We start from the raw sequence: 20413 nt of genomic DNA, 5'->3' as shown, positions 1-20413 counted from the left end.
GATGAAAAGTTTATTTATAAATAAGGTTCCATAAGAAGGGAGACAAGGAAAAGCAACTGGTTTTGCCCTATTGAAGTATACAAATGCCAGATCAAACTTACTAATTAGATAGGGCACAGTACCAGCTGTGAATGGGAATCTAAATTTAACGGTAATACGGATGTGGTTGCCCGGTTCCAGGTGCACCTGCTGATCCAGGCTGATTTCCATATTGAGGCGGCGGCGGCATCTGCTGCGAAGTATGCAGCTCAAGTGGTGGAGCAGCAGGAGGAGCGGAGAAGGCCCCTGATGCGCCATACTGCACCGGAGAAGAGTATATTTGCCCTGGATATGCTCCTGAAGCTTGAGCATACCCAGAGTTCCCAGGATTCCAATTCGGCAATTGCCCTGTTGTGCCGTGGTTTGGAGCAGCAGCTCCAGGTGGCGCATATGCGCCAGCTGCTTGAGGATTACCTTGCCACCCAGTGGATGTTGGTACACCAGGCGGTTGTGGTACTGCTTGCATTGCACCTTGTGGGATTGTGTAATCCCTGCTCTTGTCACTATGTGCCTGAAGGACAAACAAACACATGTATTCATAATTCATATGATAGGCAAATCTGAGTTTGAATACAAAACAAAGGGTTTTATGATGGTAGTTAATCATATCGTCTAGACAGATTCCATGCCCACAATGCACTAAAGAAAATGCACACCTATTATACCTTTACATTGAGATCAGTATGACGAGAGTATGACAGGTGGAGCTTACAGTAGCCACCATCGTAGATGCAATGCCCTTCCAATGCTTCCTTCGCAACTGAAGCTGTAGTTACATCTGAATGGTAACATAATGAATGAGCCAGATGTATGGAGAATTGTAGCTGAATTAAAAAACACGAACTCATAAACAGAAGCAATCGCATTTATATCAGTACGGTAAAGCTTGTTTGCATTGGTTACTTTCCATAAATACTGAAGATTTACATTTACTTCTTCAGTTAGAGAAATAGGTAAATGATTTCGGTAAACGAAATAACCAAATCAAACTTTGTTGGACGGTTGGTCAAAAGTTGAAAATGAAAGCAATAATTATTTGTTAATTCAAAATCTAAGTTGACATATTCCAAGGTTCATACCAGGGTACTGAATCAAAGCTTGTGTTCCACCATTCTTTTCAAAAATAGCTATTTTCTGGACTGTACCAAATGCAGAGAACACCTGGAATTTATTAAACTTATCAGCAAAAAGTAATTACACGACAATAAAAATCTTCAAATAAGTTCATCAAAATTTAACTTACAGTGTGGAGAACATCCACTGTGACAACATACTGCATATTTTCAATTGATGCTAGAAGAACATTGCCCTCAGCCTCAACTTTCCTTCCATCAGCACCAACAGTAGGCTGTAAAGGACATCAAATGACAGTTCGTGTCAATAGGCAGGTTCAGATAAATGGAGAAAAGACATGAGTACAAGATTCAAATGTTGATAACCATTCAATAGTAGTACCTGCAACGTATCTATAGCAGATGAATTAACCGGGAGGTAAGGGTTGGTGTAATCCCTGCCAAATACAAAGAAAAAATTGCTTAACAAGGTACAGACTAAGAATTTTGATCTAGGATAATACAAGCCAAATAGGATAAGGGACGCAGATGGAAAAGACAAATCCGCTAACAAATGTAGACTTATAACTATACACCACTCCCTCCATTCAGATTTATAAGGGCATGTAGAGATTAAGATTTGTCCAACAATATAAGGACGTCACTGCCTACTTCCTCATCTCAACCAATCAAAATCATCACTTATTCAATTTTTCGACTGACTTCCCCCTCTCAACCAATCACAACATCCCTTCCCTCAACCATAATTTCATCAAAAAGCTCCAAGCATCCTTTTATTGTTGAATAGAGGAAGTACTACAAATGGAAGTCCCCCCCAAAAAAGCAAGAGGTTAAAAGAAAAGGAAGTACTACAGATAAGCATGCTCTCAACCCATGAAAAAGATTATTTTGCTTTAGCTAATAATTAGATTTCAGGTGCAAATGAGCAAATCTTGAATCTGGCGGTTGAGGGTCACTATTTTACGAGATTTTCAAAGTTGCCACATCTGTCAGTATGCAATGGTAGGGGGGTTGGTGAGAAAGAAGATGGTCTATAACCAACATCAACTGGTTGCGGTATAATTCTAATAGAATTCAAGAAGTTTTCATATCTTCCCCTGATAATGTAAATCATTAACTGTTGACAATCTGTCCACTCTTTGGCACGTGATCTATGTATGGTATGGATTCATTCACAACTGATACAATTTCCCAATGAAATAGGGACACACCTTCAGGCTAAAAGGGGTATTTACATGTTTTGCCACACCAAAGAGTGACATTTAGTGATGTACCACTGTAGAGATTGCAATTAGTTATTACCACTGCAAAGATCAAGAAATTCATCTGAAACCACTTTATAACCATAATTCTCCCTCATGTTCTTCCTGTAACTCCTTCTCTTTGGCCATTGTTTGACAATAAGCAAGTTGCTCTTCAGGCTCCCCAGGCATGAGAGCTCCATCCCCAACTTCCAAATTAAGCCTTCCCTCAATGATGGCATAATAGCAATTTTCTCTCCCTTTGAATGTCAATATCCTTATGACCCCCATGTTACCTCCTACTCGACAGTCGACCCTACTATTTTTGTTTCCAGCGAGTAGTGGAGGAATCGCTGGCTATGCATGCAACCTTGATGAATCTGAGGATGTGGATCCTTGTAGGGAACAACAGAAATAATTCTAAGAAAGTTTTGATCTCTATCTTTCCATCAATCATCACCACACTTATCCTTTGGAGAAACAAAACCATCTCTGTCACTTAGCAATTCGGAGCAGCAGGATAAGCGTGGAATATGTATAAAGGTAAAATGACCACAATGTAGCAGAACATGTGTTTCTTAAGTGTATTGATATGAGTGACAATCTTCCCATACCTACGCATACATTTTAATATCTAGAAATCCCACACAAAATAACCGGTAGTGTATTGATTGTACAATCTTCTTAGACACGTAGAGAGCCATCTACAACCATGAAATTTAATCTTGCAAACCAACTCAAGCCAAAAGGATATAAATGATACCTGCTGCGGTGTGACTGGAACTTGATGTTCAGATCCTTATGTGCAGAGAACGAAATTCTCAAACAACAGGATGTTACATGCTCTGGAAGCAAGTACCTACATTAAATTGAAGTTTCAGAAATTCAGTTTATGAGAGGCACAATCGCACAAAGCACGAACATTATCAAGCGACGGCATACAAAGAACAAAAGATGTCACCTTGGGATGCTTCTTCCATCTAAGGCTTCTCTTGCTGCAGAAGCTGTTGCTGCATCTGTGTACTGGATCAGTGCCTGAGGGAAAAAAAAAGTTACAGTCGGAACATTGCCTTTGTAAGAAATCAAGTATTAACAGAATTAAAAAATTTAAGTAACCTGAAAACCAGCAGCCTTCTCAAAAGTGGCTATTTTGTGAACAAATCCAAAAGCCGAGAAAACCTGCAATATAACAAAAGGGTCATATATAGGAGTAAAAGAGAAAAGTAGTCCGGGAACTGTCAGCTGATCTACCGCGAACAAATGGCACATATAAAAATCCTGTAGTACATAAAATCAATTATTGAATATTATTGCCTGCAGGAAACTATTAAAGATTATCCCTTTTCAACCAAAAATACAAAGAAGATCCTAGACGTATAAACCAGTGACAAATGAAACTAAACTGCATTGCCAATAGCTGGAAAAGGAGCACCACAAAATGATCACAAAAAGAAGCACCATAGATGTACTAACTTTCTAAAGGTTGGGAATTTAACCTTTCATCAATAACTTGGATAAACAGGGAGGTGCCCTACACCGTGGAAAAGCGCGATGATGAAGGATAATTAGAAAAGGGCATCCCCAAGGACTCATAAAAACTTCAAATGTAATAGTTAGAAGACAGAGGCAGCAAAACAAACATGATATCTCTCCAACTGCAGTTGTTGATAATGACATTTTCTCCGTGTTAACATGGGCCTGCTGATTCATGCAGAATACGTTACTACGAGATGAAAAGCTATGTAAAATTTTTGATTTACAAGGATCAGGTCAGGTAGACTCCCTTGGATCCATTCGGTCAATGGCAATCAATATAGCAACAATCACACTTTAAATTTGTCATGATTTTACTAATTCACCCATTGAAATACTTTCATGGCAGAAAAGTAATTAAAATGTAGAACTCACCAGATGGATCACATCGATGGTGACATCATTTGCTTGAACACCCTCTATAGTGACTAGCAACACATTTCCAGCAGTCTCTCCAGGGCTCTTGTTGTTAACTATTTCTTGTCTATTTGAATACTGAATATAAACAGTTTTGCCTCGGATTTGTGCTGGTTCCGAAGATGATGCAAAGTAAGAAACCATTGAAATAGCTTGATTAATATCGGTCTGCAAAGAAGAAATGGCTTTGCATAAGTAATATTCATACCCCCAATCTTTTCGCTTATGCTTATGCTTATAAGCCATAATTTGAATTTTCAACCTTAAATTTGGAGTTGATTTTGTGGTTTTTTCACCGAAGTTTATTTTCTAGCCTTAGCTTTTAGATCACTAAGAATACGTATATAAAAGTTTTATTCACAAATTATTTTTTGTTTGCAAATATGTCGTTTGGCTTTTTCCATTAAAAAACCAAACAATCACCCCCATGTAGTATAGTAGCATTCATTACAAAGAAAACATGATTAAAGGTAAAAAAAATAGAATTTCTAGCAAGAGAAAGATAACAAAAGCTTTTCTCAGAAATATAAAGATGCACCGACGTTTACTAATAACCAAATAACCAATCTCACAAATAGAATTTGCTCTAAAGTTACTAATGACGCAGAATGGAACTTTTCTGCAGTCATTTAAACACTCTCGCCACCATACATCTAAGTCCCAAAAGATCAAAACCTTGTAAATGTAATAGAAAAATAAGTAACTAAATTCTGCAAAGTATCCTATCACCGAACAAAATAAATAGCACTACAGAGATCCAGTCATGTAGATAGATGGCATATCTGAGTATGACACACATAGATTCTTGACAGATTGATAGAATATAGCATTCCACTATCATAAACTAACCTCGATTGAGTCCAATCATAACCCCAACAATTCACCTGAAAGTCCAACCCACCCAAAGACTTAAACATTGTTAAACAATGGTGCTGTTAAATATCCAGTCTAGCGTGAATCCTACAGCCGCATCTGATCAATCCTAAAACCAATTCCGTCTACACCATTCGCGTAGCAAACCGCCTAGAACTAAGCAGTAGATGTGAAGATGGCATGTGATCCACTGACCCATCTGTCACCCTAATTACGACTCCACTACTCCAACCCATAGCCGCCGCAGCGGAAACAAAATTCCCTATTCGACGAGTAAAACAAGGTGGCTAGATCGGGCGATTCACCCGCGACCAGATCGATAGATCCCATCGATTCGACATGGCAGCACAGCAAATCGGCTAATAATTCACCCCCGAACCGCCCGGATCGGATCGATTATGAGATGGGAGAGAGCGGGCTAGGATGGGAGGGCGGGGTGGGGGGCTTACGAACTCGACGAAGGCCTGGTTGCGGTTGGCGCCGACGCCGCACTTGGTATTGACGATGCGGCCGAAGGGCTTGCAGAGATCGACGAGCTCCTCCTCGGCGCACTCCCACGGCAGGTTCCGCAGGTGCAGCACCTTGGACGGCGTCTGCGTGTACCGGAACTGCTGCCCCCCGCCGCCGCCGCCGGCCGACGACGACATCTCGCCGCGCGCGCTCGCGTGGAGAGGCAAAAGCTAGGGTTCGAGCGTACGTGTGGGCGTGGGTGTGGCTGCCTAGACACAAGATGAGGAGAGGCGAGGTCCCGAGGAGCTCAAAAAAGACATATTTAGCAATCGTTTGGGCGTCTGAGTTGCGTGCGAACACTTTGGCCCCATTCGTTTTGCCCCTTTATTCCGACATTACCTCGTTTTTCACGCGCCCACTTATCAAACGGTTAAATAATATGTTTTTATAAAAAAAATTATATAAAAGTTATTTTAAAAATTCAGATTATACCATTTTTAATTTTTATAATTAATAATCTATTAACCATGTACTAATCTATTACCGTATTTTTCACGCCGGCTAACAACACTCACACCAAATACAACCTTTATCTTGGATTGCATATACATCTATACTCCATATTTATTAACATAGAAGTACATATAAATCTATCTAGTTAAAAGTGAGAGGTCATAACTATGTATTGGACACTATACGAGGAAACATTGTGGGTTAAAGATGTGGCCTTACAATAGGAATAGGGTCGCATTCATTTTAGGTAGTTTTTAGGTAAGTTACCTGGCGCGAAAACGTAGTAATAGATTGGTACATGATTAATTAATTATTAAATTTAAAAATTTTAGAAGTATATTAATATGGTATTTTAAAGCAACTTTTCTATAGAAAATTTTCGCAAAAAACACTCCGCTTAGCGGTTGGGGAGCGTGTGCCCAGAAAAAAAAAGGAATCTGAGTTATTAGTGTTACTGTCGAATGCAGCCTAGGTTAGGTTATGCTAGGAGACAAAAGAAATAAAACATTCCTCGATCTTGACTTTTCAAACTGGTTCATACAACACGAGAGAAAAGAAACATGCCAAACAATACTCGCTCGGGACTAACCTATCATATGATGGTTTAGTTCGTACTAGAGATGTGCTTGGGTACCATACGGTCTAAAAACCATTATTGTATATGGAACTGTATATAGGCTACTTCCATATTTGCCTTCAGTATTTTTTTTAAGTGGAGGGTGTAGTTATTTCTATCGGGCATCCTCTCTACATGATTATTACCACATTTGCATAATGCGCTAGTCGGCTAGTGTATATAAATCTATTCGTCCCAATTCCACCCTAACAAAGTGGCACCGAAGAAGAAACACTCCTCATAATGACGAAGGTGTAGTTCATTGTCTCGTTCAACAATACTATTCACTACACAACAAAACCATCTTGATGATGATCTGACTGTTCCTTGCAAATGTAATATTGTATGTCGTCCGTGGTCCATGTCTATATGATGTCGTATGCTCTAATAAATATTTGTCATAGATGATCCCATAACTTCAGATAACTTTCTATTATGTTCTTTTACACGCACATGCTTAGATTGAATCTTGGTCAAAGAAAAATCCAAGGCAGGATATATGTTGCTTAGGTTTAGTTCTGTGACATTGGCCTCATTTGGAAGTGATGAAGATTTTGGTTTTTTGGATTATCGTTTTTTATGATAGCTATTTGAGGGTATAAATAACTAAAATTCTAGTAAATAGTAAAAATATTGCTTTATAAAGATTGGATGATATACTTTTATATAGAAATATTTTGCACAAAATGTATTGTTCATGAGTTTACAAAGCATGTCGGTAAGAAACCGTAGTCTAGCATCTATCTCAAACACAGCATTTGTCCTCTTGAGCAGCCCTCGTGATCTCAACACGACTTGTTGTCATCACAAGGCCTCTTCGAGGCAGGGCCGACATGACTTGCTACCTAGAGAACATCCTGTGCACATCACACGTCGATGCACACTAAGTCATATAAAAATTGTTGCACACTAAGTCATATATAAATTGTTGGACCCTCTCCCTTTTGCTGCTCACAGTGCGTTGCATGTTGCATCTCTCCTTCCCTCATCAGTCTTCGTCATCTCTCATCCTCCTCTTCTACTTGCAGGACTAGTAGTAGGCTGACGGTGGCAGCAATAAGTGCCAAATTCTCCCATCTTGTCTGGCTTGCACCCGGCCCTCAACTTGGCGTCTGGTCGCATAGACCAGTTCCGTAGGCACTGTTATATGTTAAGTTAGGTTGTTTCAAATGCTATCGGATGTTGTTATGAAGTGGAGAATAGAGGTTTCATGGGTGTTTGTATGAGTAATGTTTGGTCGGGGGTGATGCTCATGTAACGAGAGTGGTATAGCTGCTCAAAAGAATCAAGAGTACTTTTAAAATTGGTTTTAGGCTTATTTGTCTTCTTAATTAAGACTTTTTAATTATTTTTGGGAAAACTTTGTTTGTCATTAAATTGTGCGGAGGCTCAACGAAGTAGTAATCATGGACTGACCTTTTTTTGGTCGGCAAATATGTACCCCTCTGTTCCTAAATGTTTGACGCCGTTGACTTTTTTATACATGTTTGACTATTCGTCTTATTAAAAAAATTACATAATTATTAATTATTTTTATATCCTTTCATTTTTTGTTAAATATTTTTTATGCATATATATATAGCTTTACATATTTTACTTAAACAAATAAATAAGACGAATGGTCAAATGCGTATAAAAAAGTCAACGACATCAAATATTTAGGGATTGAGGTAGTAGTTCTTAATGGCAGACCTAGAATTAACGGGAGGTTTAATTTGTTTTAGAAAATGATACTATATCTAGTGATTATTAATATTATAAAACTATTTTAATATTTTTATTTATTATTTTACTTCTAAATAGATATTGAACTTAAAACACATCTTATAATTTTATTTATTATCTACATTCTATGCTATAAGTTACTTAAATTTCCATCCTAAACAAATCTCACTAAGTTTAATAAAGTTAATAAAAACCCACCAACATATACACTATCAAATTAGTTTTATTAAATCCACAATAAAATATGCCTTGATGATGCATTTATTAGTTACTATGAAATATTTTATATAGCATAATTATAGGAGCTATATGATTGGAAAATGTATATATTTATATTTTATAGGAAGTTTCTAATATAAAAATAAATTTGTGTATTCATGACAATAAGAACGTAGAGTCGATATAGGTCATTTAATCGGTGTAAATGATTCTAAATCGTATGATTTGTCACGGGTAGATAACAAATCATCATGGGTTACCTTTAATTGGTGTAGATGAATCTAAATCGTTAGATTTGTCATGCGAGACCATGAGTAGTCACACCTAGTGCACGGGTAGATAGTGAACTCTCCTATTTGCAACCGTATCAACTTTTAGTTAATTGTTCTAGAAAAAAACTTTTAGTTAATTTTAATTAATTACGCATAAACTTTCCAGTCATGAAAAGACCAAAGTACCCCCGTCCTTTGCTATTCAACGTCACCAGATCAATCTCCTCGTCATCTCTCCTTTCTCCGTCTCCTCTCTCACGGACGCGGCACCGCCACGGAGGGCAGCGCCTCGCCACAGCCGGCCGGCGAGCTCCCCCCCCCCAACCCATCCGCGCTCTCCCTTGCGGCGACCCAGGTCGGGCTCCTCCTCTCATCCAGCTATTCTTCTCGTCGGCGTTTGCTTCTGTCTCGTTTCCTCCCGGCTTCGCTCGCCGCCCGAGGCCTGCGCCCGATCTCCCGCGAGCAGGGGCGCTGTCGTCCTGCGTCCTCACCGGTGAGCATCCATCCATGAACGTCCTCCTTCTCATCTCTCTATCCACGCGCTTTTTTTATTTCTCTTCTGGAATTTGCAGCATGAACCCTAGATAGGTTCTCTTCTGGATCTGGCTTAATTTCCCTTGATAACCTGAGATAAATAACATGTTTTTTGTTCCCAAAAGGCTGGGGGTAGATCCGCCCCTGGTAATTCCCTAGTGGGAAGAATCGGAACATGATTTTTGTTGGTGTGGTTTAGGGTTAATTTTTTTATGTCGATTTGGTTGATGTTGCCCATGATGACATTGCCATCATGCAGCAAATGACAAATGTAAGGGATGATTAATAGGCGCTTTCCTTAAGAATATGAAAGGGTGGTACATGTGCTTTTAGTTGGTGTACTTTGGTAAATGAGAATTCCATTAGGGTTTGATGCGGAAAAGCATTTTTGAATTAATTATTGTGAAAGGTGTCCTTCATGCCGAAGGACATTTTATTTGGCTTCCATTTATTTCACCCAATACTCCCAATTGCTGACTGTTCTATCTCTGATTGTAGATAATGGTTGGTCCTGGGCATAGGAACAGTCATGGAAAGCGGCATTCGGATTATGCCGAAAATGGAGGTGGCAAGAGAAGAAATCCTGGTGATGATACATATGCTCCTGGTCCAGATGACACTGTCTATCGCTATCTTTGCCCTTCTAGAAAAATAGGGAGCATTATTGGGAGGGGTGGAGAAATCGCTAAGCAGTTGAGGGCCGACACTCAAGCTAAGATAAGGATTGGTGAGAGTGTCCCTGGCTGCGATGAGCGAGTTATCACAATATTTAGCTCAAGCAGGGAAACTAATACCCTAGAAGATGCTGAAGATAAGGTTTGCCCTGCACAAGATGCCCTCTTTAAAGTTCATGAAAAGCTCTCAAGCGATGATGATATTGGTAATGAAGAAAATGATGAAGGCTTAGCTCAAGTCACTGTTCGGTTACTTGTGCCATCCGATCAGATTGGGTGCATTATTGGAAAAGGTGGGCATATCATACAGGGAATTCGCAGCGATACTGGTGCGCAGATACGAGTTCTTAGTAATGAAAATATCCCTGCATGTGCCATCAGTGGTGATGAACTCCTCCAGGTTGGCAAAAGATCTCTGTTTCCATTTTTGTCCTGCGTTGCATTTATGTCTGTTACGGCGTGGGCATTTATGTCTCTACTTGGTCTTTCTATGACAGTAGTTTTTGTGACATGTCTGCAACAGTTTTTTTTTGGTGCAGTCACTTATTCAATGATAACTATTTCCACTTCTCATTTAACTGGGAAATAACTATTTATTGGTTTAATTTATTATTCACTTGACTTTTTACTATGTCATATGTCAAATAGTCAATATTGTTAACCAACTCTTTTAACTTTTTGGCACTAGATATCTGGGGACTCAACAGTTGTCAGAAAAGCTCTTCTTCAAGTGTCATCACGTCTCCATGACAACCCATCTAGGTCACAACATCTTCTTGCATCCAGCATCACGCAGCCTTATCCAGTGGGCTCCCACCTTGGTAGTTCCTCAACTGCACCGGTTGTAGGGATTACTCCTTTAATTAGTCATTACGGTGGATACAAAGGTGATGCGGCGGGAGATTGGCCTTCTATATATCAACCACGGAGAGAGGATAGTTCTCCGAAGGAATTTAGCTTACGTCTTCTTTGTGCTGCGTCAAATGTGGGAGGTGTAATTGGGAAAGGTGGTGGAATTATCAAACAGATTAGGCAGGAGTCTGGAGCTTTTATCAAAGTTGATAGTTCAAATTCTGAAGATGACTGCATTATTACTATTTCTGCAAAGGAGGTAACTTTTTTCTCCTAGAGTTCTCTGCTCATCTAGTATCCATGCTAATATTCTATTTTAGCCCTGATCAATTCGCTCCCTCTTTCCCATGCAGTTCTTTGAAGATCCTGTCTCCCCATCAATAAATGCCGCAGTTCATTTACAGCCAAGATGCAGTGAGAAAACTGATCCAGAATCAGGGGTCCCGTCTTACACAACACGCTTGTTGGTGTCAACATCACGTATTGGGTGCCTTATTGGCAAAGGTGGTTCAATCATTAGTGAGATACGGAGAACATCAAGAGCAAACATACGTATCCTTTCTAAGGAGAATGTTCCAAAAGTTGCAGCAGAAGATGAAGAGATGGTTCAGGTATAATTTCAATGTATGTCTTACATTTTTACTGGTCTTTTGTACTGTGGTTAAGTTCACCATTGTATTTTTTTTCTTGTACAACAGATCAGTGGAGACCTTGATGTTGCAAGACATGCTCTTGTGCAAATAACTACTAGGTTGAAAGCCAATTTCTTTGAAAGAGAGGGTGCTTTATCAGGTTTCCCGCCTGTGATCCCTTACCATCCTCTGCCAGCTGGTGTTTCTGAAGGGCCAACTTATCTAGGCAGAGACACTAAGCCTCTTGGGCGTGATTATCCATATTCAAGTGGATATCGTGGCTCAGATGATATTGGTCCTGTTGACAGCTATGCAAGTTATGGCAGCTCCCAGGTATAGCTTTTCCTTCACTATCTGTTCTTCCATATTCATACCAACAGCTTCTTATGAAACCTTAAACTGAACTTTATCCAGGTATCTGGAGGAGGTTATGGGGCTTACGGTGGGTACAGTGGTCGTTCTGGCAGCAGTGGGTAAGCACACCTGTACTTTATTAGTCAGCAGCATAGGTGGTCCCTTTCATACTAGCAAATATGAAGGTTTCTGTACCTGAGGAAATGATTCTTTCTAGAAATTAGTGTGTGCTAAATTTGTTTCAAGCCTAGTCTACATAATATTTCATTAACATTATATCATATGTTTTACTCGTTTAGCACATTTTTCACCAGGTTATCTGGCCCTAGTTCCTTTTCCTATGGAAAGCGACATGGCTATTAGGATTTAGATTGTCATATACAACAGGTATGGTTCGTCCACCTTGTCTTGAAATGAAAAGAATGATCATGTGATCAGACTTTCTCCTTACTGCACTGCCTTTTAAACACACTTAACCCAGCTCAGCTATCTTCTGATGGTCCTGCTCTTTTCGCCTTTGCCCCCTGCCCACCTCCCTTACTAAAAACAGCCAAGACAAATGAATGCCAAGACCAATGAAGTATGGAGCCTGCTTATTGGAGCCCCTTCCCAAACCAGATGACCAAGAGTATGACCCCAACCTGGAAGCTTTACTTAAGAGGACCTACCTGGATGCCATAAACCATCTTAATTTCCCTAGTATACAACATTTGCTTATATTTTCCTCCGGGACTATGTTTATTCCCCGTAATACATGTTCTGAACCTATGTATTGAAAGTTCACAGTTGAGACTGCGTGTATGTGTTATTGTGCAACCTGCTTCATCCTATTAGTTTGTGTGGAAGGACTTGGTTCCCTATTTACCATCCAAAGCCCACATGCTACTTGCCCTTGCTTTAAAGGTGTGGATTACGTCATCCTTGGCACTCATTCCTATCTGCACATTAATCCCCAGAGAAACTGTACCTCCTCAATGAGCTCAAAACATGCAAACATAAGCATAAGTTTACCCGTAAACCAATCTCAGCATGATCTTCAGTATCAACCTGTCTGGTAAGCTGTTTGACTGGTAGCATGATGTTTGGTAAGCGATGACTAAGTATCGTGAACTGCATTTAGCTGGAAGTTGTTTTGCTTTTGTTGATTTGTATAGATCATAAAAGCGCTAACTATGCAATTGTGCAAGGCATGTACATGGTCTTAGTGGGGATCTTGGCTTGATGTGCATGTGATCTGATGCTCAATCGAGCGCGGGTAAGTTTACAGAGAAGCTCTCAAGTTTAACAGGGTCGAGATTCTTATCAAGTTGAGTTCCTTTTGTGTTTTGGAGTCGCCTTCTTTACCCTTATCATGAAGGTGCAGGAGCATACACCGTGTGCAGCTATTGCAGACTTGTTTCACCGCTAGATGGAACGACTGCTGGAGCTAGATGGAACGACTGCTGGAGTCACAGAACGTTGCTAGGCGGAGTCACAGAACGTTGCTAGGCGGTAGCAGGACAGTGTTGTATCGTGTTGCTTTCAGATGTTTGTCCCATTTAGTTGGTTTATGTATGTAAATGCAATTCTCACCATTATATTCGAACAGATTGGTCGAAATAGCTGATTGTGCATCTTTCCTGGATTTACCCTGATATTCACTGTTGTTGGGGTACTGTGATTGGCTGGTTACTTTTGTTTTTTTCTGTGATTTAGCCAGATTGTGTCAACTAATTGTTATACAGAGCTGTATCGTATTAGTAGGAAAAATATGCAACAAATATCACATGGCCTATTAGCTCAGCTGGTTAGAGCGTCGTGCTAATAACGCGAAGGTCGCAGGTTCGAGACCTGCATGGGCCATTTTTTTCCTTTTTTTTATCTCGCGTCGCAGGTTCGAGACCTGCATGGGCCATTTTTTTCCTTTTTTTTTTCTTGAGATAGATTCTTGGCTATATAGGCCCTTATCAGCGATAAGATTTCTTGAGTAAAATTTTAGCGTGTGTTTGTTCCTTTTTTAAAGCCTTCTTGAGATAAATTCTTAGCGTGAGTTTGTGAGGAAAGGAAACATGAAAAAGATATATAGACCCTCATCATTTTTTTTTACTCTGAAAGCCACTTTAACTCTGAAGGTCAAATGCCATATTTACATAAAAAAAGTTTCATGAATAAAACTTTTATATATTTGCTCTTAACGATAAAAAAACAAAAAACAAAAAATAAACTACGATGAAAAAACTCTAAAATCAACTCAAAATTAAAGGTTCAAAATTTAAATTTTGGCTTATAAACACGAATAGAAGCGATAAGATTTCTTGACTAAATTTTTAGCGTGTGTTTGCTCTTTGTGAAGTCTTCTTGAGATAAATTCTTAGCGTGAGTTTGTGAGGAAAAGAAACATTTAGAAGATATATAGACCCTCATTTTGTTTTTTACCCTGAAAGTCAAACGACATATTTATGAACGAAAAATAGTTCGTGAAGGTCTTAACGACATATATATATGCTCTTAACGATTTAAAAAACAGAAATAAAAAAATAAACTACAATGAAAAAGCTCCAAAATCAACCCAAAATTGAAGGTTAACATTTAATGGCTTATAAACATAAATAGAAGCGATAAGATAGGGTTGATATAAAACAAGGTGAGTCTTTAGTGTATGACTAATTGAGTACTAGTTGTTTTAAGTGATTAATATGATTTTAGAGCAAGTATTATATGTATTTTTTTAAATATACACCGTGTAGTAGTTAAAAAAAGCATCCTAATGTAAAACGAGCGATTGCGAAAGGGCCTGTGACCTAGTGGTGTTAGGTGCTGGGTTCGACTCCTGGTTGGAGCGAATATTTCAGGATTTTCTAACGGCTTTGTGCTTTCTGGGGTAGGCGCCGTCCCTGTTGATCAGGCTTCGGAGATGGTCATAGGGGTAGGGTGAGCGTCTGCGTTGTTCTGTTTTCTCTAAAAAAAGCTATTTTCTCTCGATGCTTTTCTGCTAAACACTGTCATAGGGTGAGTTTGCCTATGGCAGAAATGAGAGTTTTCCCAAATTATAAAACAATATATTTTTAAAAATTCTACAGATAAGTTGCTTTAAAAATTAGATTAATTTATTTTATTTAATTTAAAACAACCACTACTTTTTTTTGAACTCATACGAGTAAAGAAAAATATACATGTCATGAGTATTTTTCGACACCGAGGATTGAACTGCGTGCATCAATAGTTTTACAAAGAGAGTCCTGGAAGATGACCAAATTAATCTAGGCTCATGACTTTTGCCTCATAGGACTTTAGAAGAAAAAAAAAGCAATCAAGTCCTTCTCCGCCTGGACAAAGACACCTACGGTGACGGCGATGGTGATTTGAAGACCACAAGCAGCTGCAGATGAACGTCAAGGAGGAAACCCAAACAGGGCATCCGATGAAGGTTGAAGCTTCATTGACCCCAACAAGAAAGTTCAGTTACTCTTTGAAGATTCGTCTCCGTAGACAAAAAAATGTCAACGTTTTTGTGAATGTATTGCCGGAGATGAAGCTGAAGACCGGCACAACCCACTAAAACGCAATCCTACAATACATCCAGTTGAAGACGCCATGAAAAAACTCGAAGTTGTCACCATGAGAGATTAAAACCATGGTTTTGCACCGAGACAAGGGGAAGCGACGCTGGTGACCTTTTGAACTGCACAGAGAAAGAGAAACATAAACAAAACAAAAGGATTAATTCTACTAAGAATATACCCGTCTACCTGAACCTCCCATCGCCGACGAGCGAAGCCGCCGGAATTAGAAGGGAAAGGGGGCCAGACGAAGGCCGCTCTCGCGGCTGGCATGAGCTCGGGCGAGCCGGCAGCGCCGGCACCACGGCACACGAATAAAACAACCACTACTTAATCAATCATGTTGACCTCGTTTCGTCTGATATTTTTCTTCGTTCTTTTCCTTCACGCCCAAACCGAGCTTTTTCTATGAAGCTCGAGGGATTCGGCTGGCTGGCTTCCATCCCATTGCACACCATCTTTTCTAAGTATTTCTCACTGTCCCTTCACCTTCTCCTACAACTATTTTTTCTCTATCTATCTCATCAATATCTTTTATTGAGTGCTAATTTATATACTGATATGCAACGAAACATGTTTATGAGGCTCCTCAGAAACTTCATTAGTGCCGAAAAAGCAGCAAGGAAGGTGACACCAATGGCATCTATATTTGATAACCATGGCTACAACAACATGATAGATAGTATAGATGGTGCCCAAATTTGAGATTGTGATCTTGGTTGATGTTGAATCGTTGATAGCAATAAGGTGAGCAATATGAATGACACATTTTAGACTAGACACTCTGCCAAATATTTATCGATACGTAGAAAGACACAACTGGTCACATTTAGAAAAAAACACAACTGATATCTAGAAAAACACTATTAGTCGTGAGGCTTGGAGGGTGTCCTTAGGTTCCACATTGTTCACTGCAAGTTATTGAGACTATTGCAAGCACATTCTTGATATGCTGTATGTTGTTAATTTGCTTCGGATTGGACTATCACGTTTGATCTTGGAATCTTTTGTTCTCTGATTTCAACATGTTTATATAGATTAGAGATATACATATGTGCTATAAATAAATACATCTAGAACCAAATTTCCATCATTTATAATATGAACACATGGTAAGTCCATTTAAAAAGAAAATCTCTAATAGAGATTAGTAAATGTATGTATGCTCCTCGGAGTGGTGACGGTGGTAAATCTGCCACTTATCCTATTATCAATTCCCTCTTTTTTTTTAAAAAATAATTAAGAGCTACTCCCTGTCCCAAAAAACGAATTCTTCGGTTTTTGTGTCCAACGTTTGATCATCCGTCTTATTTAAAAATTTTTCAGGAAATTAGAAAAAAATTAGTCACACGTAAAGTACTATTCATGATTTATCATCTAATAAAAACAAAAATATCAATCGCAAAAAAAGTTAAATAAGACGAAAAGTCAAAAATTGAAGGTAAAAAATAAAAAATTGGTTTATTTTGGGACGGAGGGAGTACTTTTATTAAGGTGGTGTTTGGATGTGGCTTAAAAAATTTTAGCCCCCTGTCATATTGGATGTTTGGAAATTTATTATAAATATTAAACGTAAACTATTAATAAAACTCATTCATAATCTAGGACTAATTCATGAGACGAATCTATTGAGCCTAATTAACCCATGATTAGCTTATGTGATGCTACGGTAAACATGCACTAACTATAGATTAATTAGGCCTAAAACATTTATCACAGGAATTAACTCTCATTTATATAATTAGTTTTATAAGAGTTCTACGTATAATATTTATAATAAGTCTATAAACATCTGATATTACTGAATTAAAAATTTTTAATTTCGTTACAACGCAGGGCGATATGCTCAAAATATCTGGCCATGCCATTTGGGCAGCCCTACATCAGGATTGCCGTTGTTATATAAACCCCACGACTCTGGTTACTCTCTCTACTCAGTTTGCTTCTTCTCTTCTCTTCCTCGCTCAGCTTCGGCCACATCGCCTTATCCCCAAAACCCTATCGATCCACCCAACCCAACCCAACGCTCACCCATGGCGGCCACGCTCTTCTCCCTCTCCCTCTCCCCGCAGCTGCTCCCCTTCCCCGCCTCCTCCAGGCTCGCCCCCTCCTCCGTCTCCTTCCCCTCCAGCAACAGGACGCGCCCGCCGCCGCCGCTCGCCGTCGCGGGGTGGCGGAGGTTCCCCTTCCTGCCGCTGGCCGTGGCCGTCTCGGAGGATGTCGAGACGGAGCAGGAGGAGGAGGGCTCCGAGGCGGAGGAGGAGTTCTCCGAGGACCTGAGGGTCTTCGTCGGCAACCTGCCCTTCAGCGTCGACAGCGCCCAGCTCGCCGGACTCTTCGAGCAGGCCGGCTCCGTCGAGATGGTCGAGGTATACGCCCTTTTCCTCGCCTTACAAGCATTTCTACCTCTGTCGAGTTGGGGGCGATGCGGCCGTCATCCGCCCATTGCTAGTTACTTACTTGCAGTGCATTTTACACAAATTCATTAGGATGCTAATTGTGTTTTCGTCCATTTTTTACATGAATAATGTGCTTAACTGAGGGAAATAATAGTCGGTGTTTTCCAGCCCTCTGGTTTACTTCTGTTGTAGTTTAGCGGAAACAATGATAAAATTCGGTCGCATGTTCTAGTGTGGGCTGGTTAGTTCTCATTCTGGTAAGGAAAAAAATATTGGTTGTGCTCATTGTGAAGTTAACAAAGGAGATGTTCAAGAAAGAATGCAGTAAGCCTGCTACTTTTAAGGTTATATTAAATCTGTCTTATATATTAAGCCCCGACTGGCAAAAGATTCAGGAATACATTTTTCATGTCAGTTGATACAGTTATGCACAGCTTTGGTTGCTTTTTCTTACATTATACTTTAGCATGCTCAACTGCCCTGTCACAGGTCATCTATGATAAACTGACTGGAAGAAGTCGTGGATTTGGATTTGTGACAATGTCTACTGTTGAAGAAGTTGAGGCAGCCGTCGAGCAATTCAATGGCCATGTGAGTATGCTTACGTATTTTTGAACTGCTGCAATTTTTCTTTTGTTCCATGTTGGTATATGGTCTGGCTAAAAATGTTGCATACAGTGCACTCATATCTCGTCTCTGCAGTTTGCATATTGTTCCTTCCTCAATATTTACCTGCTTGCCTGTCTTGGTCCTTATTTTCTTCAGCTTTTTCATTAGTAGAACTAGTCATCAACCCATGCACCCGCATGATCATGCCTTTTGAATTGGTGGAATATGCCAATATCAATACATTTTGTTAATTTTAACGATTTATTTATGATTTCAAACGGTATTTTTGTCAAAACTTCAAATAGTTATCCATTTATTATCTCATTTTAAAAATATTTTGATAGATTTAATCCTGAATATGATCCAACCTTTGCATTTTCTTGAATGGATATACAAATTTGAACAAAAAGCTTTTATAGACTGTCATTTATAATTTCATCCGAATTTGCATATATTTGTGTGAACTGTAAAATACATTTTATACCGCTGATCTAGTATGCGTAAAATTAAATTTATGGACCAGGAGGGGCTGTAGGTCAGTTGACTTGATGTCACTGATCTAGCATGCGTGCATAGAGTCTGTTGACCCATTCACAACCTTCCCATCTTTGTTGTATGAAGTTTATCAATCTGTCCACAACCTTCTCAATCTTTGTTGTTTGGTTATCCAAGTCTAATTAGGTTTTGGACCCTCGTTGTTGCTTTCCTTTGCCCAAGGATGATCTATTCTTGTTTATTCGAATCCTTTTTAAGCTCCATACTTTATTTTTTTGCATCCTATTCGGATCTAAGAAGAGATGTACACAAACTCCAATCAAAGTCCTACGTTAAATAAAATCTACACCGTTAATGTTTTTCGATATTCTGTTTGGATGGATACGGTTTTTTCTTTTTTCTCGGAGTAATGAGAGAATTTCTAGCATTTTATTGTCTAGGATTAATGTGAGGGCTCCCAGGAGAGCCTCAAATTAGTATATATAAAGGTTTGAAGTTTGATTTACTCTTTGCTGGAGTGTCGCTCAACATATATTGTGTTATGCCCATTCATCATCATGAAACTGTGCTTAACTTATTTGCTGATTTCATTTCTTAATACAGATACTTGATGGGAGATCTTTGAGGGTTAACTCGGGGCCACCACCACCAAGGGAGCAATCATCGCCAAGAGCACCCAGAGGCGAGGCCAATAGGGTCTATGTGGGTAACCTTTCTTGGGGTGTTGACAATGCAGCTCTTGCAAACTTATTCAGTGGGGAAGGGGAGGTCTTGGAAGCTAGGATCATCTATGACAGGGAGAGTGGCAGGTCAAGGGGATTTGGATTTGTCACATATGGTTCTGCTGAAGAGGTTGAGAATGCAGTTTCAAATCTTGATGGCACTGTGAGTTTTCACTCAGAAGCCTGGTTGCTTTCTTATGCTTATATGCCTTTCAGCATCGTTGTTTGTTTAGTGTGCGCTAAAGCAAACTTCTCCATTGTTCTGCAGGACTTGGATGGCAGACAGATCCGTGTCACAGTAGCAGAATCTAGACAACCTAGGAGACAATATTGAAAGCCGATGATTTGAAGCCTATGGTTAGTCCAGATATGAATTATACCGTCGCCATGATTTGTTCTACACTATTGATGGAAACTCTAGTGGTCACTTCCACTATGCGGATTCAATAGATTTTGGTTTGGTGATAGGATATATTTATATGATTTGGCTTTAACCTTCGAAATCCATCTTTTGTGTCATATATGTCTCATCCCTTGAATTATATGTCCACGCCTGCGTTTCTATATTCATCTGCACTTAGAACTTGCCATCTCTTTGAATCTGGTATTGGTTTCAATATCTTGCATTTGCA

The 20413-nt window shown here is 39.5% G+C and overlaps 3 protein-coding genes and 1 non-coding gene across 7 annotated transcripts; 3 read left to right on the top strand and 1 right to left on the bottom strand.

The window, feature by feature from the left end:
* LOC102704225 (polypyrimidine tract-binding protein homolog 1) lies at positions 1–5928 on the bottom strand. Its single transcript, XM_006650071.3, has 10 exons — positions 5626–5928; positions 4262–4471; positions 3470–3532; positions 3315–3388; positions 3117–3212; positions 1495–1549; positions 1283–1387; positions 1119–1200; positions 705–817; positions 1–550 (listed from the first exon to the last, which is right to left on the bottom strand). The coding sequence occupies exons 1-10, from the start codon at positions 5821–5823 to the stop codon at positions 146–148; spliced, it is 1401 nt and encodes a 466-aa protein (XP_006650134.1). The 5' UTR covers positions 5824–5928; the 3' UTR covers positions 1–145.
* A 3263-nt stretch (positions 5929–9191) lies between these two features.
* Positions 9192–13746, top strand: LOC102703946 (KH domain-containing protein HEN4). Of its 4 annotated transcripts, none has more exons than XR_005811342.1 (9): positions 9192–9464; positions 10004–10579; positions 10868–11290; positions 11385–11642; positions 11730–11996; positions 12078–12136; positions 12332–12404; positions 13205–13272; positions 13381–13746. XR_005811342.1 is itself a non-coding variant. In XM_040521741.1 (8 exons), exons 2-7 carry the CDS (start codon positions 10007–10009, stop codon positions 12378–12380), a joined length of 1629 nt encoding a protein of 542 aa, XP_040377675.1. In that variant the 5' UTR covers positions 9192–9464; positions 10004–10006; the 3' UTR covers positions 12381–12404; positions 13205–13744. The 4 variants fall into 4 exon arrangements, 2 of the variants coding, with proteins under 2 accessions (XP_040377675.1, XP_040377674.1); XR_005811341.1 differs by having other exon boundaries at positions 13375–13746; XM_040521741.1 differs by having other exon boundaries at positions 13205–13744.
* A 39-nt stretch (positions 13747–13785) lies between these two features.
* Positions 13786–13859, top strand: TRNAI-AAU. The gene has a single exon. It is a non-coding gene; the product is annotated as a tRNA-Ile (tRNA).
* A 3635-nt stretch (positions 13860–17494) lies between these two features.
* LOC102703663 (RNA-binding protein CP29B, chloroplastic-like) lies at positions 17495–20275 on the top strand. The gene is made up of 4 exons (XM_040522131.1): positions 17495–17925; positions 18445–18546; positions 19663–19944; positions 20050–20275. The coding sequence occupies exons 1-4, from the start codon at positions 17590–17592 to the stop codon at positions 20113–20115; spliced, it is 786 nt and encodes a 261-aa protein (XP_040378065.1). The 5' UTR covers positions 17495–17589; the 3' UTR covers positions 20116–20275.
* The last annotated feature ends 138 nt before the right edge of the window (positions 20276–20413 follow it).

The sequence above is a fragment of the Oryza brachyantha genome, chromosome 3 (assembly GCF_000231095.2).
Source record: "Oryza brachyantha chromosome 3, ObraRS2, whole genome shotgun sequence".
In the NCBI taxonomy this organism is placed as follows: domain Eukaryota; kingdom Viridiplantae; phylum Streptophyta; class Magnoliopsida; order Poales; family Poaceae; genus Oryza; species Oryza brachyantha.
Note: the sequence above shows the minus strand (reverse complement) of the source record. Positions and strands in the feature narration are given on the sequence as shown.